Consider the following 25304-nt stretch of genomic DNA (forward strand, 5'->3'; position numbering starts at 1 on the left):
TTCCCTCCTCCCCCCGCCGGTGCCCGCCCCGCCGTGCCGTGCCCGCGCCGGCTGCCATGCGGCGCCCGGCCCCGCCCCGCCGGTGCCCGCGGGCGCTCAGCGGACCGGCGAGCCGCCGCCGCGGCAACCGTGACAGCGGCGGCTGCTGCTGCTGAGTCACGGCCTGAATTTCCTCCCGCTCCTCCTCCGCCCCCTCCCCCGCGCCGCCGCCCCCCGCCCGGCAGCCGGCTCCAGCGGCGCGGTGCCGGCGGCGATGCCCGCCCAGCTGCCGGGGGGAGAGGCCACCCGGCGCTGCCCGGCCCCCCGCCGCTGCCCGGCCCCTCGCAGCTCGCCGCAGACCCGCGCAGGCAGAGGGGCGGCCGGCCGCTCGAGCCATGATTGCCGCGGCGTTCCTGGTGCTGCTGAGACCCTACAGCATCCAGTGCGTCCTCTTCTTGCTGCTGCTGCTGCTGGGGACCATCGCCACGATTTTATTCTTCTGCTGCTGGCACCGCAGGCTCCAGAAGGCGAGGCATCCCATCAAATCCGTCTTTTCGGGTCGCTCAAGGAGCCGAGGTGAGAGGCGGCAGCTCGTCCCCGAGGGCGGGGAGGGGAGGGAAAGGGGGGTGCCCCCGGCCCACCCCGCGGCTCCTCCGCCTCAGCCGAGCCGGGCAGAGGCGCTGAGGACAGCCCGAGCCGAGCTCGGGACTGCGGCGGCCCTGCCTCCCCCCCCCCCCCCCCGCCCGGCGAAACCCCGGCCCGCGGGCGGGAAGCGGGGCGCCGGGGAACCCCCGTCCCCCCCAGCCCTCCCCGGCCCCTGGAACTTTGTGCTGAACTTCTTCCCCGTGAATTAATAAATACACATGCCGGGCGGAGCTGCCGGGGGAGCCGGACCGCGTCCGGGAACGTGCGGCGAAGGGCGAGCGGTTGGATGAGACCGTTCGCCGGGGCGAGGTCTGCGGCGGAGCTGGGTGCAGCCTGGGTGTCTTTCTGCTTCCCTTCCAGATGCTGTCATGAGAACTCATCACTTTCGCTCTGAGGTAATTTATTTAGCACGCAATTTCAAGGTCAGAAGTTGTTCTATTTACTGAGTACATATCGTTGTGGTCTTTTGTGTTAATGGAATCACGTAGCAAACTTTTCGTTTTGCATGACAGACATAACGTCCTCTTTCATCTCTTGTTTTTTTCCACACAAAACGTCGTCTCTTCATTCGCATTATCCTAACCGGCCTGCTGATCTGTGTCATTTCCAAAGCAGTCAGTCACTTCAAGAAAATCTGTGCTTGCTGTGCGAGCCAGACCTCCCTCTGTCCAAAAGCAGCCCCGAGCCCGGTTATCGACCGTGCTGTAACTACGTGCAGAGCCGGTCGGTTGTGCGACTGCAGAGCTGCCGCTCGCTCGCTTTGCCGCCAGCCCTCACCTGCGCCTTGCTCCTGGCCAGGGAAGTTGCCCGCTTGGCTCGGACGCTGCCGCCGCGGGAGATCCCAGAAGGATCCAGACTTCGAGCCTGCTTTGCAGGCGGCTCGTTTCGTGGCTCTGTATTCACAGGTCAGGAGAACTCTTACATGCCAGTGCTAAAAGTGTCACTCAAAACCCAGCCACCGCCACACTGGGATTCTGAATGAGGAGCGTGATTGCTGGGAAACTATGGAAAATACTTGTTTTAGCATTTACTCTGTTTCCAGGCTGCCCCGCAGAGCTCCTGTCTAGATACTTCTCTTGCCTGGTTTCCTGCTATTGGTTTACGGCATATTTTCATGCCATTGCCTGCTCCTCTGGAAGCCTTGAGAGAGTTTTGCACTAAAATAGGGTTTTTTTTTTTAAATTATGTGCATTTTTACTTACCCAGTTGTGGGTGAGAAAATTACCCAGTTATGAGTAATGTTTTCAGAAGCGTGCATGGGATACATTTTTGCAATGTGGTTTGTATTGGCAATTCGTTTTAAACTCCTAACTATTTTGAAATTTGTATGCACTGTCACAAACATATGACACAGGGAGCGTCCTACCTTTAAACCATGAAGAGTCTGGTTTTATTGTTGACTGAACAGTGCCGCAGTAAAGTGAACAAACAAATGTGGCCCTCCGGAAGTCAAAAGATTTTTTCAAGACTTAGTTCCTCCAGTATGAAATACTTGGTTTCCATGTAAAATTCTCTCACTCCTGGGCCTTTTGAAATACATGTCATCCTGTACGGTGACTCTTAAAACGCAAGACTGCAAAGTTTGCAAAGTGATTCATTTATTTTTATTCGTACAGCATGTGGTTATTTGCATATCACCCATTTAGGACACACGTTTAAAATATTTCCTAGAAGTTTCCATTTGCTGAAATGTGCTAGAATAAAACAATAAGAACTGTTATATTCTTTCATAATTTTCTACATTTTGTTAAGACAGAATAACACCACAGCTAATGGTCTAAACTGCCCTTTTAAGTAAGCAGTGGAGGTGTTTTCCCCTTAGTTATCTGATGATAGACTTTCGATTCTTAAGAGAAAATGATGACTCATTTGACGTAATTAAATTTTCATTTTCCAAAACCTTCTTTTAATGAATCTAACCTAATTGATTAATAACAAGTTACAGGCATACTCCCATGCAAATATTAGCAGCATTATCTGAAACAGAATTTGACATTCTCATTCTGTATCAGCACAAAACATTATGCACTTCCAACTCCACTAAGATGCTGATGAAAGCAAAGCATGATACATGAAAATATGGGCTTTGAATAATTCCCCCTCCCTTCCCCCCAAAAAATAAGAACATCTCAACTCCAAGTTCTATAGCATAAGGTCCCTCTGCTAGCTTTCACTTGCTCAGTTGTTTGTCAGGTGCAGCTGTAAATGGTGTTTCTTAATGATAATAAAAGATAATGAAAAATAGGTTGGTAGTAAATAGCAGCGGGTTGGCATTCCTCTCCTGAGAGCTGGGTTCAAATCCGACTTACATCACACGTGAAGATGCAGGTGGTCTAGTGGCATTGCACAGAGAATTATAATGCCCTATCTACAGAACAGTTGGCAATTCCTGCATGATTGGCTGCCTGCCAGGAAAGCCTTATATTTGGAAAAAAATAGATGTGTAGCAGATTTATGTTGAGGTTCTTTGCCAGAGCCACAGCTCTCATGGTGCATGCCTACATTGTCCTTGTCTGTATACAGTGAGAACTATTTAATCCCTTTCCCGTAGTACTGAACCCCATATTAAAAAATAAGACACCATACTATGGGAGGGTAAATTTGAAAATGCATTTACGATCCTGATCAGCTCTTTTGTTCTTGTTTTTGTATGCCACTGGTGAATTGAATCCATGAATAGTTTGTGTGATTTTGTGGGTCTTGATTTTGCATGTCTCTGCGAAACATGCCTCATTATTATACTGCAAAAGTCTATGCAGGTATTACTCATTATAGAGTGAACTTAAACACTTGACCCCCTGCCTCAGAAGGAGGTAAATTTGCATGAATCATTACGAATATAAAGTAGGTTAAAGTCTGTCTTTGTTAATGATGCTTCATAACAGAAAAATTAACCAGGAAGAAGACTTGAGAGTTTCCTGAGATGATACAGTGGTGTTTCTGCCTCCCCCCTACATTCATTTACTACCATCTGAAGTTTGTCAGGTCTATTTTTTTATTGCAGTCCTTTAAGTTTATTATGATTATAACTGCTCTTAAGATTCCCTCCATCCCCCAGGTACTACAGATATTCCATGAAGTCACATAGAAATCGCACCCAGAATATTTAATGTTTCCAGTCTGAGGGAGACCTAGATATGCCATGGCTGTAAAAAGAAAACAAGTAAATTTCCAACAGAAATATTCATTGCTTACATGACAAATGAGACTTTGATGTAGCTATTTGCAATATTCTTTGTTTATTTTGAGAATCAGTTGTAGAATGAATGTCTGTGCTCAGCCAAAACCACACCAAAGTAACAATGTAACTCAGTGAGAGTTTTACCAAAACAGGGACTATGTTGGGTTTTTAAATTATTATTATTATAGCTTGTATATTCAAAAATTTGAATGTTATCAGTGATTCACTGACCTAATTCTTCTTGTGCTCCCTGTATAAGTTTGGTTTTTCATGAAGTGTAGGAATTTTCTCTGAGTACTTTGGGGGCTTGGGCTTGATATGTTTAAATGTTTAGTAGCTTACAAAAAAGTTTGAGTGTTTTCTGTACGTTACAATTTAAAGGCACTGCTTAACGTGTTAGTGTTGCTGCTCCTTGTGATTTAAATTTCTTTCTGAATTAGTTTTCCTTATTCTCTAACCCTCTGGAGCCATGGGATTATGTGACCTTTTTACCTTCCAATTAAAAATGAAGTAAGCTTCTGGCCCTTAAGCTGGAAGGAATTAATCCAAATGGTGTAATTCTTAAAATCTCATGATTTGGGCATAAGGATTGTTGAAAAGGAAGGTTCTCATTCAGGATTTTTAAATGGTGTTTTTTTTACGAGATTGTGAAGGGATAATTGTGCTAATTGCTAAACCAGTAGTTGATGATTTTCATAGTACTGGGGGGGGGAAAAAATCACTAGATTTATAAATCTTTTGCCTGAAATTTTTTCTGAGCTTTACGTTTTTCCTGTATCTTACCTTTTAGATTAGAAATAGTATGATTGAAGTATGCTCTTAAAGTTTCAGGAACTGAAGGTGTCAGTGGGTAGTCAGGAGCAATACTGTATCTTTTTGTATTTATTTAATTTTGACTCATGTATTTTGGGTGAGTTTCCTGTGAGAATGCTTCCACTGAGATCTACTGGTATAAACCTGCTAGGAAGGAAATCTGTAGAAGTTTTACAGTCCACTGTAAATTCTGACTTCACATAATCCAGGTGCATGTCTGGTGGGGCTAGACACACCAGTAAGGCAAACAGGAGTTGACACTTCATGAAAAGACTCTTTGGGAGGGCTGGCAGCATATATTAACCACAGCTGTAGCAGAGGAATAACATTTGGTCCTTTGAGTTTTGCAGACCCCGCATTTTCTTCTTAGTATACTGAACAGTCACTACAAGGTTATACATTTTCAGTCTACTGTTGTGACGACTGGTAGTGAAATGGGTCAGCCAAGACTGATGACAATTTTTAAGAGCAAATGAATTTGCTAAATCATCCATTACGGTATAATGGATGCAAAACTATAGTACAACAATCTCTGGTAAATGTATATATTGACTTTGCCAACAATTGATGCCCAGAAAAAGTGTTCATAAATTTATCCCTAAGCATACCTTTGCCATAATCATCCCCCTTCCAAGGCTGATTGTGAGACAGTTGCCTAAAAATACAGTTCTAGATATCCTACAAAACAATAATGAATAGTCTTTGAAGAGTCGCACCAGAATTCATCCCGAGCATTGCAGTTATTTATAAACTGCTCCAGATATGTACAGCTCCAGTGGAAAGCGAAATCAGCAGACCCTCCAAGCTGAATTTGAGTCTTCTGTTCGGTTGGAGGGAGTGCATTCATGGAGCAACAGAAATGTACAGGACCAGGCAGAAAAACACATTCATTCACCTATTCAAAGCATGTCTCTTTGTCTTCACGGAGCTGAATCAGCCTGAAAATATTTTACCTTTGTGTTTGACACACTTTCCCCCCAGGATGTTTAAACTGTTTTTCCATTAGCCGTATTAGAGTTAAGGAACAGGTTCAAGAGAAAATAAATCAGAGACAAAAATAAATTGTTTTCTTAGATGTATGAAAGCACTTATGTACAGGAATGAATGGAGGGGTATAAATACAGGTTACACTGTATAAGGACAAATCCTTCTATCCATTTTTCATAACGTGTCCAATAACGTGGCCCAGAGAGAGTATGTTACACTGAGCTGTTATATGGCAGACTAGGTACCACTGAGATTCTGCTTACTATACGTCGTCTGCCCGTCACTGTTTGTCAGCTTTATTTACCGCAGTGCTGTGCTTAGATAGCCCAGCAAGCACCAGTCTATGCTGAGAAATAGCCTGTTTGGCAATTGTATCACACAATATATGGCAGTTCCCCGGCTGCTGCAGCAAGACCGCTTGGGTTCCTGAGCTACCTCCAGAGGAGTTAACTCAGGTACCTCTACTCAGTGTACCTTTGCACTAAAGTGTAGTGTAGAAATGCTGGATATATTTCTGTGGCTGTCTGGTTGCCTGCGTCTCTATTCTTCTCTATTCAGAAGAAGAAGATGGCTTCTGACAGTGTGCAGAACATTGAAATGCTGAGGGGATCTCCTCTTAGCTCCATCAGTCGCCCGATAAAGTACTGACATTGTGTCACAGTCCACATCAGTGATAAGGCATGGTCTCGACACATTGCATATCAGGACCTGCATTATAAATGAAGACACGCTCACAGCCGTCTAACAGGATAGGGACAACCACTGCGTAAAAATCCGGTAGGTAAGAAAAGTTCTTCTTAGTAGTTTCCCGTTAATACAGTTATGTCAACAACTTCCTAGCTATCATGTAAGTATTTACATATTCAGGCTTCTCAGTATCTACCATTATCTCTGGAAATGTGTGTTTTAGATGAGGTTGCAGCTTCAGTTGTGTTGTATGCCAGTTACAGTGCACATTCCTGGTGCAAGCAAGCAGAGCCCTGGTTTCACGGGGACCCGAGTGGAGCATGGCTTGTCGGCATCCGTCTGTTAGCAGCCACAGTGCACACATGTACAGAACGGGAACTTCTAGCTACTGCTTTTTGGCTGAAACTAACCTGAGATCGAAACTGCGAATTAAAATAGCTGAGGTCATACTTGTGGTGAGCACATGTGTGACCACATCTGCTGTAGAAACTGTTCTTGAACAGAAAGGATTGTGCAGGGGTCTGTCGATCACATACAGCTCAGAAAAGCTTAACCATCTACACTGATTTCTCTGTTACCGTGGTTACATTATTAGGGTGACAGATCAGGTTGTGGATGCCCCTTCAGCAACAGCTCAGCACTTTCGGCTGAGGCTATTAAATGAAAGAAACCACCACGTGAACAGGGTAGTACAAGCCCTGAGGCTGCTTCTGCTCCTGGGCTGTTACATGTGTTTTCCTAGGGCCTGGGGACGTCACTCACACTCTCCCTCTCCCAGATTTTTTAAGGAGAGGCACTTTGGATGTGCTATGGAAGAGCCACGCAGAGCACAGGGTGAAGTCACCTTGCTGTTTTCGTGCAGGATCCAATTCAGCTGACCTGGCCTGGCCGTGTCAAATGTGAGTAGGCACCACGCAGAGCCGTGGCCTCTCAGCCTGCCCATGCTCTGCGGTCCGGAGGGGCCTCAGGCTCTGAGGAAGGCACGCTCAGGCCCCTCCAGCTCCCCTGGGCAAGGACTCAGCGCTGTGCTGCAGGGATGCTTGAGCAGGTCATCAGGCTCACAGGTGATATGGCTGATCTTGACCTAGTGCTAGCAAAGCTGGCTGGTTTTGAGCCGATTCCTTGTGCTTCTAGTTCACAAAATCATAGAATCGTTTGGGCTAGAAGGGACTTTACAGATCATCTGGTTCCAACCCCCCTGCCATGGGCCGGGACACCTTCCACTAGACCAGGTTGCTCAAAGCCCCATCCCACCTAGCCTTGAACACTGCCAGGGAGGGGGCAACCACAACTTCTCTGGGCAACCTGTTCCAGTGCCTCACCACCCTCATAGTAAAAAATTGCTTTGTCATATCTAATCTAAATCTGCCCTCTGTTAGTTAAAAGCTGTTACTCCTTGTCCTATCCCTACATGTCCTTGTAAAATGTCCCTCTCCAGCTTTCTTGCAGGCCCCTTCAGGTACTGGAAGGCTGCTATAAGGTCTCACTGCAGCCTTCTCTTCTCCAGGCTGAACAGCCCCAACTGTCTCAACCTTTCTTCACAGGAGAGGTGTCACCTGCGAGCCTGGGTACCTGTTATCTGGATATTTCTGCTGTCCAAAGTGCCTGAGTCCCCACTGTGCTCCCTTGTGCCCTACTGCCTTGCATCAAGGAGAGTCAGTGGTTTGGTGCTCCTGACTCATCAACGGAAATGAAACATGAGTTATGGCTGAAGTGTGAAAACACTACATCAGCTATAGAAACTAACTGCAGTTGACATTCGGGCAAAGACACATTTCTTGGAAGTTGTGCCAACGTCCTTATCACCCCTGTCCACTCAGCTGCTCAAATACAGCACTCGGCTTCAGGATGGCAGGGTAAATAGTAGAGCAGACTGGAAGTGAAACACAGTTCTTAGAAGACTTAATTTATGATTATCTAAATTGGTAGCACTAGCTACACTGAAATGTGTAATCATGTCAGATTGAGGCATTATATTTATCCTCCTTCTTTGTTCTAGAGAGAACAAAATGATACAACTAGGTCGAGGCATCATTCCCTTCTGCTCTGCTGCAGCTACCTTGCTGCACGTAAAGTGCAGCTGCAATCGGAAAGTGACTTTGCAAAACCAGCATCTTCTTACACAGCAAGATAAGTTCGCTGTAAGCATTTACAGTTTATAGTCTGTAGAGCTACTCAGCTGACCTAGTGTAGGTGTCTGCTTCAGGATGAGCTGAGCAGTTCTTCAGGCTTCACTGAATGTATTGACTACATTTTTCTTTGGCTATAATGGGAGCTTAGACTAGTAGCTCCTGAAGGAGAGACCTGTTCCGATTACGGTGTTGGTATCTGAATCTAGGTATCTTAATAGATATCTGAATTCCACCCTAAGTATCTTTTTTTTTTTTTAGTATATGTCTGTTAAGTGTCTCATAAGTTATGCATCTATTTGATGCTTGACAAAGTGCAGACCCATCTCCACATGCTGCAGTGGCATAAATTCTCTCACCAGTTTGCACTTCAAACAAGCACACTGGACAGAGGAGAGTCATTTCTTTGTACTAAATATTAGGCAGCACTTGCGTAGTTTAGCAATCTATGCGTTACTTCTTATTCTTCTTATTCTATTTTTAATATTTAAAGTTAATTCCTGATGGCAAATGTATACCATACACTACCCAAGCTGAGGAGAAGTGATGAGATGGAAAACAGAGGAAGCAGGGGTGGAAGGGGGACATGCTTGTGGAATGTGCTAGTATATTCTAAACTAAACTTTCCCTTGCAGACCACTGATCAAGCAGTACTCTTGATTTATTTTTGTTCTTAAATAATTGTTCTGTTCCTACTGGAGCCTTGTGGTGCCCTGAGGTAACAGGGAAGGAACTGGGACAAGCCATCGCAAAGGCAAGGCGGCCGTGGAGGGCTGCAAGCCTTCTTGTCAGAGAATGATACGACTGCTTGGAGAACAGGCCAGCTTCTGCAGTTTATAGAGTTGGACAGGGAAGAGTATTTAAAGGGTATCTTGAGGCATGACTGGGGATGCTGTTTTGCTATTTGCTTACACATCATCAGATTTTCCTACTGTTACAGCTTACCTGCTTTGACAGGTTTTTACCTAACCTTATGACAGGAAAAAACAAACACATCATGTAAAACAGTAGTGTAATGCAGCATGGTTTAAAAACTGTGTTCTAAATTCACATCTAAACCCTAGGTTCACACAAGGGCTCGTATGTATACACTTGGGGGGCCCCCTTAGGAACTGGAAAGCAGGTTATTGATGTTGTTTTTCATGAACTCAGTTGAAAAAGTAATCTTGTTCAGGTTATGTAAAAGACAATTGGTTTTAATCCCTTTGAATGTGTGGACTTATCTTGGAATATGACACATGCCAAATCACAGTCTTCAGTATCTGAGAATGGTTCCAGCACTGCTTAGAGTTTAGGTTTTAGAAGATAAGAATAATATCTCCTAAAATAAATATAAAGCATGCAAAGAAGCATCAGTGAAAGCTTGTTAATGAGGGACTGGAATGAGAAATTGAATGTAAAATCTTACATTTGATGTTTTAAATCTTGATTCAGATCTTTATAGGAGTAACCCCTAGCTAAGATAAAAAAAAAAAAAGATCAAGACAACCACAAAAAAAAAAGGTTGCACTCATATTTTTGAGACCTGATAGAATCAAGAAAGAGCAAATGCAGTTGCTTCCTCCTTGTGCATTTGTGAAACAATAAACTGAGTGAATGTAGGTAATCTTCCTGCTACAGAAAACAAAGACCTAGTTTGACTAGCAATCTTTGCTGTTAGAGAGGATGTATAAATAGTTTGGAGGACATAACTTGAATCCTGGATTTTGGGTTGAACTTGCAGAACTGGCAGTTAAATAAATGTTGCAGTGGTTTTTTTGTTTGTTTGTAAACTGAGGATACTTGGGATGGAAATTAATATGGGAGAAGAAAGGAAATAATGCAATCTTGGTCACTTTTACTTTAAAACTGTTCTTACAATACAGATGCATGTATATGTGTTTATATGTGCAGTAGAAAGACTCTCAAATTTCTCTTTTTCAGCTTGCAGGGGAATTTGATACAATAAAGTTATTTAATTAAACCTGCCTTTTTAGTTCAAGTAGGTACTTCAGCTACAGGGTTTCATTCTATTTCAGCCCGGCTGCAAAACAGCTGAGAACTCTGGCATCTTGAGAACGGTTTTGATACTATGCATACTAATGTCTCCAGGCCCTAAGATGTTGTAGGTTGCATATACATGAAAGTTTCCAAGCTTTAAACAGGCAGTAACTGACAATTCAGAGACTGTTTCTTGAGGCCATTAATTCACAATGGTAATAGATGTCAGTTCTCATGCATACACAACCACTGTCAAAAACCTTAAAAGCAAACACACGAAGTTAGATATCCTATGTGAGCTTCCTTTGGCTTTGATATTCACTAATGCCCTTGCAAATGTGCATTTAATCTATGGGATTCACTCAAATATCTGTAAAGGCATTTGCAAACATAGTTCAGTTCTGTTGTCATTCCTCCCAGTGTGCTGAATTGTGGTTTAATGCTAGCTAGCGCTTTTTCTGTGGTTTACTGAAGTTCTGCCAGAAGGTAAACTGGGCTGCAGTCCAGCGTCCACTAAGTTAATGCAAAGACTTCTGTTGACTTCAGCTGAACATCAGATAATGCACTGTCACTTGTCTCGAAGTTAATTTTTAGTGACTCTGAAAGCACATACTGTCTGGAAAGGTTGGATTCCAAGATTAGAATTCCATCACCCCATATATTCTATATAAAATACTTAAACACTGGAAAAAAATAAAGAATTAATATGGTTTCTTATCAAGCATAAACATAATAGATAACATATAATGAAGGCAGTAGGGATAGTAGAAACCAGAGTGGAGGGGAAAAGGACCTGGTGAATTAATACAATCACACATGGAAAGGATGGAGGAGTCAAAGATTCATGTCACTAAAGCAATAATGCACACATCGGATAGCATTGATGTATTCCTATGGTGCTCTTAAAGTTTCAGACAAAGAATTAAAAAGAGATACAGAAAAACTAAGAAAGCGAAAGAAAAAGGTTCAACACATCATCCAAAACATCCTCATCTGTAAATAAAAAAAGCATTTTAGACAAGTTTTTCTGGAAGTTTCAAAATCCTGTTTTTTATATTAACAAATGGGAATAGGCAAAAAACATAACAAGCATTGTAGAGTGTCACATACTTGTTTATCAAATACGAGACCATACTGAAGAAATTCTGAAGAATGGGGCGAATGAACACACGCGATGTTCATAAATGCAAGGCTGGATATATTACAGAGGAAAGCCATTTATCCACTTTATTAATTTTCAAGTTTATGGTCTCCAGAAAGGGCCTTTTGAATTACTCTTGACAATTCAGTGAAGACCTCTTTCAGGTGTACAGCCTAATCAGAAAAGAATATGGGATGGGAAATACTTAAACAGAACAGAAAAACATGCTATACTATTTTATATAGCAGTAATACAAATTTATAAGAGCACCGTGTTGAATTATGGGGATCCAGCAACAGTGATGTCTGTGAATACGGACATGTAAAAATCTCACCCAAAAAACAAGTGATAGAAGACAGTGGAATTCTTTCATGTAGAAGGAGGAAATAAGAGGAACTCTGATGATTAAATATATATGGAATGATGAATACTGTATTGAAGGCAGACCAAAACCTAGTCATCATGGTCTGATCCATCCTATCTAATTTTGGATACTCACAGTATAGATGTCTATGAGTGAAGTCGTCAGCTTGGGCTCCCTTCATGGCCAATGGAGACAAAGAGGTGCTGTACAGGGATGGTTCATCTGACCTGCTGACTTCAGTGACTTGAAAGTGAACCCAGGGAGGGGAGGTCTGCTGAGCTTCGGTCAGAGGAATCCCACACTGTGTTTCTATATACAATAAATCAGTCACTGAATCAGAGGTGTGAAGTTAAAATCTGGCTGGATAAGAAGGTATTTTTTTAAAGAACCTCTTACCATGGAGGTAATTTTACACAGCCGCTGGGTTGTGCTCTCTGGCATGCAGCGCCCAAGTTTGCAACACTCTTTGTTGGTTTTGGTGTAAAAACAGACGCAACAGGTCCTTTCAATATTACCACACATCATTCCAGAAAAAAAACATTTTAAGAGAAGAAAGGATTAATTCACAAAGATTAATTTCAGTCAAAAGAGGCTGATCTCCCCAGCCTTTTTCCAAACACAGAAAAGCTCTCTTGAGTGTGGGTGAACCAGGCTTTGGCCCTGCACTGGCCTCTAGAGACACCTCTCTATTCCCACTGGCTGTAGAGGATGATTGGGAAGATCAGTCTTCATGGATTCAAACAGACTAACTAGAAGGCTGTGCACAGATGGTTTTGAAAAGAAGATAATCCCTGTTTGCCTCTTGTCTTCCTCTGTGATATCTAAAATGGGTTCTGGTGGTCATCCAAGTTGTTTCTTTAAGGAAAAATACTTTGTAGTGTAAATTTTGTGCTCTTTGTGCAGTTATTTTAGTATTTGGAAGAAACCAGATTTTCTAAAAGTATATATTTGAAGTCTTATTTGTTTGGCTTGCCTTGTGTCTAAATTGTACAGGCATAAAAATGAGTCAGGCAGTAGGGAATGAGCAACTCTTGATGCAAAGAACAAGAAGAGGTTTGTCACCGTCCAGTGACACAGCATTCACATGATACCGGAAACTGCAAATTGCTTAATGGTGTTACAGCAACCTCATTGTATTGCCAGCGTGATTTTAAAATCTGTAGCGTTTGCTCAGTGATTTGGTCTCAGGTGCTGTACTGTGCATCCCTGAGTATTTTGTAATTCTTTTCTGCTCTCCTGTGAGCGCTGGCTTAACATCTAAAATAGCGTGCTCTTTATCAAACAGGTATTTGTGTCATTTTCATATTTTTTAATTTTAATTGCTGTAATAGTATTACACGTGTTCAATTTTGGGTTCAGAGGAAGGATAAATAACACAGATGACACAAGGAGTGTCTGTTCATTTCACCTTTGAGAAGGAATCACTGGCCATTCCAGTCTTGCTTTGAGCTCCCATACGTTACATCACTTTTGACTCCTGTCTTCATTCTTGAGTACCAAATGTTGAAATTTTCCGGATTTGGGTTTTTGCTCTGGCCAAGTCTCATTTCAGGAATGAGTAAGCATTTTGGGTTTTGGTCTGAGAACTCTGCCCTTGTAACGTTATCTTTGTTGATACGGAATTAATTTTCCACCTGAAATCATGATCCTCTGCCTTTATTGCATTGTAATCCTCCCCAGAGCAATCATTTGTGATGCTGCAGGCAGATTATGACTTCAAGTGAAGAATAAGCGTCAGCAAACAGAAGCAGATGAGCTCTTAAAGAGATAAAGACCCCATTTTCTTGCTAGCCATAAACAGCAAAAGAGAAAAATACAGAAAATACAAAGGAGAAGCATTGTCTATAAACAGACTTTTCTTGAACTCACAAGCGATGTTTTCATATTGAAGCATAATACTCAATCAGTAAACCCTGAAGTATGTTGAGGTGCAGTCACTCAGGCAGAGACCCACATACTTAAATCCCTATTTGGCATGCGTCTCTAAGCACTTTTAGAGCTGCTTAGCTTCTACCAAATTCTTCTGTTATATAAACATACTTTCCCAAAGAGTTTTATCCAGCTAATGGGGATGGGAGCATGGTGAGGGAGCAGCTGTAGCGTAGGGTATATTACCAGGCTTCGGCCAGTAGCCATCATCTGTAAATGAATCATAATGCATTTCACATTTAGAAAATCTCTTCTGATTTCAGAACTCAGAATAGATTTGCTGGGTATTTTGGTCTCTTAAGGAGTATTTTACTATGGAATAATCCCTGGTGCACAGTAACATTTTTTTGTAAAAGAAAATTTCCACAAGAAGTAAGCTCTGTAATAGTAGGCTCCCCATATTATATTTATCCATGTCACCCTGAACAGTCCCAGTATCACGTTAAATGATATATTGTAAGTATCCGTCAGCTATTTCCCAGTATAGAAAGAAAATGAGGCACTAAGCGTTCCTACTGCAAGAGAGCGACAGAATATCTCACAGATCTACATCTATGAATGTTTAGAGATCTTCCTAAATCCGCGCAGGTCTGCTGGCTGCAGTGGCTGTCACTTCATTGCTTGTGTTGGTTGATATGGACAGGGTCCTGCTTCTGTTAAGATACAAGGAGCCAAAGTCTGGCCGTACGTGTAGTCTGAATGACTATTGCTTCAGTAGAATAGGTGGGATCATAAAAAGTATTCAGGAAATTTTGGCCGTATCTTTCCATCGTATGTACTTCATAGCCCTGATGCAGCACGTACATGAACCTCCCAGATGGACTAGGGAGAGTTGGGCTCTATTCCTGTCCCTCTTGTCCAGTGTCCAGGAGTAGAAGGTTGCTACCTGGAAGTTACTTCACCTGATACTGCACCTTGGCTCTTCAACCTTTTCACATCATCTGTTGCATGCAATGTGTATCTGTAGCAATTACTGGCATGTGTATGTAAATATATGTTTGTGTGTTTTGGCTATTTAGGGGTATATTTACTTAATGGAGCACACCTTTCAATAATGAAAACAGCTGCCTGTCTGTCAGAGTGCCCAGAACAGGCTGCAGCTCTCTTCCCTTGCAGTCTCATGAACTTTAGAGGAGTAAATCAAATTTGCAGAGCGCCATACCTCTGACTTTTGATTGCTTTAAATTACCAACATAACAACATCTTAGCATAACTTTTCTATGCTGATTCCCCAATTAAAATAAAACAAAATTTAAAAAAAGCAAAACAAAACACAAAACCCAAGAGGGTAAGGGAAAGGGGAAAAAAATAACAGCAGGTTTATATGGAATGTATTGCTCCCACTAGTTTTCAGCTGCAGGAACTCAGGATATTTAGATTTACAGCATAGATTTCTGCAGTTTTCACTAAAATCCCACCTTGCAGAAGTTTGATTCTTTATATGGATTAGCCATTTCTAGAGTGCTGGGTCGCTTGCATAAGGACTTCAGAGGAGATATTTTACTATAAGAAATAAGAAGGTAGAAAATTAGGAATTGTTGCATCTGTTCCTGGATTTGAAAGGGAATGTAGTCCTTAAACTGCAGACTGTCACAAAGAACATAGATTTGGCTCACTTATTCTGAAAACTGACATGAATTAAACTCTTATTTACAACCTGGCCAAGTTTTAATATCAACCAACACTGTATTCAGTACAAATGACGCATGGCAGGCTTGTGCATGCTCATGAGGGGACTGGGTGAAATGAGGGAGGGCTCATTGTAAATGCTCTGCAGGTAGCAGTACAGGGGCTACATGATACGTGTTGCCATTAAAGGAATGAAATTCTGTAAGGCTATGAGACATTCTGGATGATGCTCAGAGGTCTTCACAGCAAGCCTCTAAATAGCATTTGTGAAGGGCAGCTTTTCCCAAATTTATTAATTTGGCCAAATATACATGTATTTCTCAGATAACAGCAAAAGACAGCACTCTGTCTTAATTATTTTATTCCAAATGGTAAGGTCTTCCCCCAAATCTAGTAGCATCAGAACTCTTAACAAGAACTGTCAGTCATAATTAAGTGTTGCCAGCTACCAATTTTTCTTCACTGTCACTCTCAGGAAAAAATACACCTTTTCAGCTTACACTCCTTAAAACAATTTCTCACGAGGCCAAGATTTAACCTGGAAAATTTTAATGATAGATTTTAAATTAGAACTATTTAGTTATAAATAACTAAAAGTGTGAGCTTATAAAGAAAAGCAACAGGAGTTGCTGCCAATAGCTGTGTCAATAAAACATATAATTGAGAAATATAAACCAAATATGATATCAACAGCACTTGGCAACATCTCTTTATTGTTACATGCAGTATACATGGACGTTATATTAATTTGAGCATGCTTGTACCTCAAGTTGTTGTTAAGATCCTGTATGATTTTTCTGTTGTTACAAGGCTCCATTCTGGGAGATGTCAAACACGATGATTGCTTTTTCTGTTACAGGGCTTTAGATCAAGTCCTCGTCATGCTAGAAGACGTGTAGCAGCTCGTCTTGAGGAAACACAACCTATAGTGGAAGCTCACCACCTAAGTGAGCAGGAAACTTCTGTAAGAAAAAGAAAAATCAAGAAAAGCAGCCGAGTTCAACCAGAATTTTATCATTCTGTTCAAGTTACTCCAACTCGAAAACCTGTGAGTATTCTACCTTTAGGGATAAATAGCACTCAAAGTATATTACAGAGGCATGTAATATAATTCTACTTTATTGGGCCATCCATATTCTGTTCCTCTGTTTAACTTTTCCGTTCTCATGTTCAGCAAATCTAGGTATGTTTGTTAGACTGTATTTAATGTTGACGCATAACTCTAAAAAAAAATCCAGTTCTGAAAAGGGGGTTTCGAATTTTGATTTTTATTTAATATTCAGTCTATAGTCAATATTCAAATAAGATATTTCATTTGATAGTTTTATAGTGATATTACTTAACAGGATTTTATAGCACACATGTAAGTTATTGAAATTCCTCACTCAGATTTATCAGAGATTCTAGGTACTGAACCAAATTTATATTAAATCTCATTACTGGATACAATTTGAGGTCTATTATGCTTTATACAGTATTTAAAATCTTTCTGCTCAACAAAACTTGTATCAAATCTTATCATTCTTTGCTCCTCAGCTTGATCTATACATAGTTTTTTTAATACTGATAACCGACTTTTAGTGAGGAAATGCAAGTCATTGAAACACTTACACAGTTCCTAATGTAAATGTGCGTGAAGATACTTCCTGCAGACATAATGCATTTCTCTTTTTAATGAGACCTCATTGCTTTGATGCATTTGCTGACTAACCTATCTGTGCCAATGTTAAGGAGGTTGCACTACTTCTGTTAAGCCAGTATTACTAAAAAGGTAGCTATTGAGCATACCCTAAAAAAGATTATCTCGAGGAGGCTCCAACCTAACTGAACCTTCCTAAGTTTGTGTTAATTGAGCACCAAGAACTATCAGTGAGCTCTGAAGTTGGTTTGAGAAAGAGTATTCCCTAGTGGAAGTACATTGCCTGAGAGAGCAAGAAACTTGTGCAAAGCAAAGAAAGCCAGAGCTGCCAACAACTGCCAGAATTTTTACCTTCTAGCTGATAGATCTCATTTCTCTGCTTTCACTTCACTATTCCTCAACTTCCTCTGTTCTCTCATGCTTCTACTTTTTATTTATTTTACTCTGCTGCTGTTCCTGTGGTCTAATTTGATCTGATGGATCTGTCTTACACTGTTCGTAAAGGATCTGCTCTTCCTTTCTTCTCAACCATCTCTCTTTCACTCTCATCCTGTTTTGCTCTCCAGACTACTTTGTCTAACTCTGTTATTCTTATGAAGCGCCCAGCCTCTCACCAGGCTCTCCTCTGTTCATTACTTGCTTATGGTCCTTTCCCTGCTTTGTTGTTTTTCCTTCATCTCTTCCATCATCTCCTCTATTATTTTCCATTCCACTTCTGTTTTTTCGATTTCCTTTTTTGTTTGATCTTAATTTTTTCCACGGCAGGCCTATGCCGAGGGTAAGCCTGCCTGTAATTGCTGAGGCTCTTACCAACTGCCACTGATCACCAACACGGGAAAAAAAGCATCAGTGGTGCTGAATTAAAGAGCTAAAACTGTGGAAACAGTGTAAGCAGCAAAACAGGCCTTGAAGAGAATGGATCAGTGAAGCTAAGAAAGCCCTGCTTTTCCCAAGAGTCAGTAACACGTCAGGGACTTCAGGACCAGCAAATAAAGAAAAAAAGTGTAAGAACTGGAAATGTGCAAGTTTTACTATATACTTCACTTTCCTGTCATTTCATAGGTCTTGCTGTGTCTGATGACCTACCACTGAAACAACAGTAAATCCTAGATTTAGAGAAAAGTTCTCTCAGTGCTGTCATTATTAAGTCACTATCTTGAAATTGCTTTTGCAGTATGTGCAATGTTATATAGTTCTTTTGATAGCCTGTTGTTCAACAGCCTCGATGAACTCACATTTCTACAAAAAAGAATAAATCATTATCTCTATTAAACTATGATCCAGAAAACATAAGTCACCAATTTCATTTCTCATGTACGTTGTAAATTATTCTGAATGTATTATTAATGCTGTGGCGACAGGGTGCGTAAGGTCCATGCCATGACAAATCACTGCAGCGCTGTGAAGTTCCACACAGTCACCACGTTGTCCATCCCGCAGTTTGTCGCAGCTTCGTTCCACTTAGTCTCAGCGTCTCGAAGATGAGACTCTTGGCCTTGATCTTGTACAGTTTTACATGATTCAGTGCCAGAAATGCTCTTTCTAGTCTGCATAATCTCTTTCCATTATTTTTTCCTGTTATTCCTAGCTGTGCCCACTTGAACCACTTTAAATAAATCATCTGTTGTCTTGATGTTTACACTATGGAATTATTGTAGGCAGCTATGGCCATATCCTGCTTAGTCATCACTTGAAAAAAATGATGTATGATGTCTGCTAACCAGAGGACATAATTTCCTCTCATAAAACAGTTCTCCTTCTGATCATTTTTGTTGCTTTTTTCCTATTTGAGCTTTTTGGTCCATATTTTCTCACCAGAGAATGGTATTTCCAAAGTAACTATAAAACAGCCTTATGGAAAGATTTTTCTTTGCTCCAGGAAATTTTTGAGTAATCAATCCTAAAATTTGTTAGCCTGTTTTGTTGCTGTATTAAGGTATATGCTTAAAGACTTTTCAGATTAAAAGTATTGTTGGATGTTTAGATGCCAGGCTTTCTTATTCCTGCTCCTTTAGAACAACTTTGTACAACTCCTTTGTATTTGGTTGGTTTTGTTGTGTCTAAATCTTGGTTTGCAGTTTCTTAGCCACAGCTATAATTATCTGAACTTGCTTGGATTATTTCTCACTTCCTGTGTAGCAATCTGAGATCTTTCTAGTATTGTCCCTGATCTTGGCAGAACTAAATTAAGTGTAATTGTGTGTATGGGAGTAATCCCGCTGAAGACAATAATTGGTCCCCTTGAAAATCTACATGAACAGATGTTTGCAGAAACAGAACATTAGTTTTCTCTGAAAATTTCATTAATTTTTTTACACTTTCCAGGTTGTTAATGAAGACATTAAATACATTTTGTCCTACTACTGATCCTTACCAGACAGAAATTCATAGCCATTTTCACTTGATTTTATTCATCTTACAGCCGTGCAACATCAACATAATGGTGTGTAGCTTACCCCTTTTACGGCACGTTGTTATACCTTGTGCCCTGTGGGTCACCCTCTCATTGGTGGCTGTGTTATTTGTTCTGGCATTTTCTATAGGTGACAGTTTTACATCAGCTTCACACCAAGCAGAGTACAGATACCTATTACTGAAGTGTGCTTTGAGTTTTTGAACACAATGGAGAACTCTTGACAAGAAACAGAATTATGTTCTTTAAATTAGCATGACTTAATGCAAGTCAAAGGAGTGTTACATACCACTCCTTTCAAGAATCGGGTAGCTGATTCTGTATGGGTAGTTAAATTTTCTGAAGGCGTGGAAGGGTGCACAAAAGTCTCCTGTTGTGAGCTTGCTGCTGTCTACCAGTACTTCTCCAGGGAAAATTTTAAACTGGGGGTTTTATTACAAGCATTTTGCAAATATTATCTATATTTCAAATAGTGGTCTGCTCTGAAGCAAAAGTATAAACCTCTGCAAATTATTAATAGTTTTTTTTTCCTGTGCTGGCCTGGAACCAAAAGATAGCCTTGAGTTTGTGTAAACATACTCCTCCCGAGCTGTGGGGTCAGTTAAACATACGGTTCTGCCAATTTCTAGTTTCATCTGTACGTCTAAATACATAGTTGACAAGAGATGCTGTCAAAGCAGTATCTTTTGACATCTCCATTGTTAAACAGTTTGAAGGGCTCCTAAATTGCCTGACTCATGCATCCACCACGGATTATTTAAGATCATGAGACGTAGTACCAAAATTTGTACTTGTGTTTGTCATAATAGGATCACTGTAAGACATACAGCAGAGGAGACTACAGAGACTGGGGCATATATAGACCTGGTTCCTTCACTTTCAGATGTGAAATCCCTGTTTCTGCTCCAAAGCGTTGTACTTTACATATCCAAACTTCTTGGTCTGTTTTGCCCGAGCACTGTAGCGACGGCAAATATTGAGGTGATTTTTACTGAATAGTGTTAAAAAAACATGTTTCTCTGAAGTAACAACCTACAAAGAACAAACTGGTGGCAAATAATGATTATTCAGGACGATCTCAGAAGCACTGCTGCTTGTAGGTATCTCTCACTGCCTTCTAATGAACCTGTTTCTAGTATTTAAAGACTGCCCTTTGCTGAAGCAATTTAGCTCCTTAGGGGTAGGTGCAGCATTGGTACAAGTCACTACAAGGGAACTGAGAGGAAGGTCAGATGTCTGGGAGGACACATGTGAAAAATCTACTGATGTGAGCAGCTTCATTTGGCTCCACTGAGACTACTCCCATGACTGAAGGGAAGCTTGCACTGTAAAGACTCTGATGGTGCAAGCTTGACAGCAAAGTAAATTGGTTTCTAATGCATGTAAAGCCATGAGCTGTTCCATCCATGGTCTTATTCAGCTATCCTGATTTTTGCTTTTATGTGTTTAAGCCTTAAAACCTATCGGAAAAACAGTATTACAATTCTGTAAGAAAAACACTTTGGAGGATTTTTAAACACCTGATACCAAATAATTTATAGAAGTAGTATGGGTATTAGCTGACAGCCTACTTGAGATGAAATTTTTCATATGGATGAAGTTGTTCTACAGGGTTTTTAGGAGTTTTTTCATACATCTCTTTAAATAATTGCCATTTCATTTTGTTAATTTCCATTTATTCTTACTCTGGTGTTATTTACTAGTTTTCCAATACCATGATGTACTTTACATGATATTTGAATGACCTCATACAAATGGCATACAAAAATTACTCATCACCTTGCACAAGACTTGGTTAATTCCAAGTATTAGCTATATAGTCTATAGATTGCATTCACAGCTTCTTTCTTTTGAAGACATCTGCTTGTGTTGGATTGTGTCTCCTGTGAATCACATTTAGAAGCAAATATGGCAAAACATTATCATTTAATCTTTCACCTTCAGCACTTTTATTAACGCTATATTAATATTCTCAAAACGTATGACAAAGCTGTGACCTACCAGACTCTGCATGCACGTGTGCGTGTACACACAGACACACATCCTCTCTCAGGATAATTTGAGCTCAGCCATAATGAAGAAATGCAGGGAGCATGTGAATGAATATAAAAAGGGAAACAAGGACTGCATTTTTTGCTCTAAGACCTAAAGGATATTGATGGGGATTTTGAGAAGCACCTGAGAGTTTATTAGGTGATTGATTCGTAAAGTTCTTAGAAAATTTAAGCATCTAGCCATCTTAAACATTTTTTAAAATACCTCTAGGAACCTATTTTAGGTGTGTAGGATCTTTGCAAATGTAACTATTCACGCTAAATCCAGTCATCTTTGAAATAAAGAGAAAGCCATCAGTAGCCATTGGGTTGACTTCAGAGGTACCTCTTCTCTTTCCAAACATACACACGCTTACCAAGAGACTGGTTACATCTGTTTCTTGACTGTTGTGTTTTATTGTGTTTCTTATAGCAAATCACTCCTCACTGATAAATTCTTCACAAACAGTTTTGCACAAAGACTTCATTTTCCTGCTGTTCTGCTAGCTTCTGTGACCTCCTCCCTTGCTGCCTGCTCCCGATTTCCTCTTGGCTGCTTTTCCCTCTCCACCCTGCAGCTCATCTAGTGCATTGTAGCAATTGCCTGTTTCTTCCAGTCCTTTTGCCCAGCTCCCAGGTCGTTTAGATTTTTGAAGGGATTTCTTAAAGGTTTATTGCCATGAGTTTCACTAGGCTAGGGAGGTGATGTCTTTACAACTACGTTTTGTTAAAACATGGTGGTAACACTGAAGAGTTAGATCTGAGATTTAAAATTATTGTTGAGTTGCCTTTCTAGTGATTTTTTTTTTCTGTGGATGAATTATTACCACTATTAGGCATAGTGCAGAAGAAACAGTTAATTGCAATAGTGCTAATAATGATTAATGACACATATACCTAAAAATACATAGAAATAAGCATAGCAGTAACAGTACAAATCCACATTTAGAGCACTTTAACTGACTTTTCACTGCTAGCTCTTATTTGGAGAGTTAAGGTAATTTGAATTAATTGTCCCTGTGGCATGATCATGCTTGAGTGTATTTACTTAGATTTACGCTTGGGTTGTTGCAAATATCATCAAATATATGTTATTTTTCTATACACAGTTTCAAATCATCCTACACCTGTGGGCAAAGCCCTCTAATATAAGAAGTTTAGTCTTGATAGCTAAGCTGATTCCATACAATTTTTATTTTGTCTGTATCAATTTTCATTCCCCAGGCAAATGCTTATTTACTGAAAAGGGGATGAGAGCTTAAACTAGCCTGGCTCTGTTTGATCTAAAGTGTTGAAAGAGGGTCAAAGTGCACCATCAGCATGAAGCTAATACAGCGATCTTTGTTGTAGGATGTGACTTTGACTTCTATTCTCTTTTACAAGCTCAGAAAAAAGAAAGCGGTGTAGCTCGTCTTGGGGGGGGGAGAAGCAAGCAGCATATCCAATTACACTCTTTTTGATGTAAAAATAGTGCTTACTATCAAATAAACACCTTTGCCAATATGATGGTTTGACGTTTCTGAACTGTGGATTACATTTTTGTTCAGACTGCAGTAGCTTCATGATAAACCTGACTTTGCATCATATTAGTCCTTGGAGCTGAAGCTAACTTGCTACTAAATTAGAAGTGAATGAGATAAAATATTATTCGACTGTTGTATCAAAGAAATAGCACTGTAAAACTCTGGCTTGAAGAATGTATAATACTTTTTTTTTTTTTGGCACTGTCATTTTGCCATGATTTGTATCAACTGGGATTTTGTGTTCATTGATAAAATTATACTACATGTATGCAGCGCAGCCTCACTGAGAAATTAAATTTTTAACTGTTCAAAATTTTCCATTTTTAAAATCCCAGTGTCCGTCTGTGAGAGGTAGTAATGTAAACCCAAGCTGCTAAAAGGTGCTGGCGGTTTTAATTGTATGAAAAAATGTTGCATGTAAGTAATCATAAATAGTAAATTCTGTGCAGTAGCTGAAGGCAGGCTAAAAAAAAATACTAATCAGCTCTGATTTTGTTATGATGGTGTTGTTTCCACAACTTAAAAATGACCAGTAATTGTCTCATAGATGTGTAGTAATTATAGAGTCTAAATGCAGATGTTTCCTTTTCCTTCACTGCCACAGGAGTCAGCCTGCAGAGTTGTATTGTGTAACATCCTACTGTGGCACATAAACAGCGTATCTTTATATAGCAAGGGACTCCCTTATCCATTCATATTTACATGTAACATTGCACATGGGTGTTATCTCAAAATAATAGTTTGGCAAAGGCAAGTATTCAAATGTTAGGAAGTGCTGGAATTAAGATTACACGTGCAACTTTAATTCAGTCGATTACGCATCTGCATTGTCATACAGACTTTAACTGTATGACGGCGTACTGTTTTTTCACAGGATGTACTCTGTATTCATCGTAGGATGGAAGTGCTCTTAGGGTGACTCTTATGTGTAGGAGTTCTCCTGCAGAAATTGTAAAGTGTGTAAATGAATAAAACAGGAGATTTCAGGAGGAGAGAGGATCTCTCATTTCTCTAAAAAGCAGTGAGTGCTGCCTTGGAGATTAAAGAGTGGGCACAAGGTCACTGTGAACGTGCCAAACAACTGGCTTAAAACATTTTTTATCTTCCATTTTTGAAGTGCCTGACTCAAAGCATGTAGTTGGGTTTATAGACGTTCTCAGGCTGCCATTCACCACTGAACTCCCTGTGTGCCGTGTGCTGAGTATTACTGATACGTAATTCCAATAACTCTTAAAAATCAGATCCTTGGCATCTCAATTTGACCTACGCATCAAAACTGACCTCCTGGTTTCAGTTTGCATCCTGTGTAATGGGAAAGATCATTAGTATTCATGAAGCAGTCAGATATTACAGAGCCACAAAACAGTCTATGAGATAATAATTTCTTCTTCACACCACCATTCAAACAGCATGAAACAAGTTAAATTCTGGGGCTGCCCATTGAACAGAGGATGACAAAACACAATATTGACCAACTGTTCATGGAATGAGTATTGCCCATCATTTGCACTAAATAAGAGCAAGACAGTGGAGATGGAATAGCATACGATCACATCATTATGACTGCATCTTGATGTACAAATAAACAGGCTGAACTAAGGTTGCGTGGTGAACCTTGAATCTGGGATTTGGTAACATTTTAATGCTTGACTTTGCAACCTTAAGTATTTTAACAAGAACTTTGTGTTTAATTTCCTACTGTTGTTAAAAAAGTAAACTTAAAAACAAAGTTCCGTTGTGTGGCTCATCAGTAGGTTTTGACACTTGAACTACTACACAGAAAATTCTGCTATTGGATTTCAGGGAGAGACTGATGATATTTGTATTCCTCCATATGAATCAGCAACATAGGGGAGGAGGTACTTTTTTCTAGAGAAACTCTCAGATATCTGCTAATGGCCAGAGCTGGGGTGAAATTTCTGTTTCCTGCCAGGCTTTGTCGGGCACTGTGCTTTCTTGCGCTCATTCTTCCCAAGCGTGGCTCTTTCTGCCCTGTCTCCTCCAGCCTGCTCCTGACCTGCCTCTGCCCCACCACTGGGTCCTTCCTCGTTGCTCAGTCCTCACTCCTCTGCTGACTGCCCTTCTCCTCTCGCTTTGTCAGTCCTTGCATCACTCCTCCACGTCACCCCCTTGCACTGCCCTTCCCAGGCTCACCTGGTCAGCCATCTTGTTGCTCTGAGGCATTTGTTCAACCAGCCTCTGATTTCTGTGTCTCCCTGTGGCCTCTGGTTG

General features: G+C 40.8%; 1 protein-coding gene and 1 long non-coding RNA gene across 14 annotated transcripts in view; one reads left to right on the forward strand and one right to left on the reverse strand.

Annotated features, from left to right (window-relative positions):
- The first annotated feature begins 319 nt into the window (after window positions 1-319).
- The window catches only part of DST (dystonin), a 310440-nt gene continuing 285455 nt past the window's right edge, over window positions 320-25304 (forward strand). For 4 of the 12 annotated variants that reach the window (XM_075414628.1, XM_075414638.1, XM_075414643.1 and 1 more), the window contains exons 1-3: window positions 321-555; window positions 985-1046; window positions 16324-16512. In XM_075414628.1, the coding sequence (XP_075270743.1) occupies window positions 375-555; window positions 985-1046; window positions 16324-16512 (432 nt within the window). In that variant the 5' untranslated portion in view covers window positions 321-374. Of the gene's footprint in view, window positions 556-984; window positions 1047-16323; window positions 16513-25304 lie in introns of all 12 variants that reach the window. The other 8 variants (XM_075414629.1, XM_075414639.1, XM_075414630.1 and 5 more) reach the window with 6 other exon arrangements.
- On the reverse strand, window positions 2249-16331 carry LOC142360610 (uncharacterized). Of its 2 annotated transcripts, none has more exons than XR_012763245.1 (5): window positions 16229-16331; window positions 15254-15338; window positions 12303-14045; window positions 12042-12215; window positions 2249-6313 (listed from the first exon to the last, which is right to left on the reverse strand). It is a non-coding gene; the product is annotated as an uncharacterized LOC142360610 (long non-coding RNA). The 2 variants fall into 2 exon arrangements; XR_012763246.1 differs by lacking the exon at window positions 2249-6313 and adding an exon at window positions 10425-11017.

Source organism: Opisthocomus hoazin, chromosome 2, assembly GCF_030867145.1.
Source record: "Opisthocomus hoazin isolate bOpiHoa1 chromosome 2, bOpiHoa1.hap1, whole genome shotgun sequence".
In the NCBI taxonomy this organism is placed as follows: domain Eukaryota; kingdom Metazoa; phylum Chordata; class Aves; order Opisthocomiformes; family Opisthocomidae; genus Opisthocomus; species Opisthocomus hoazin.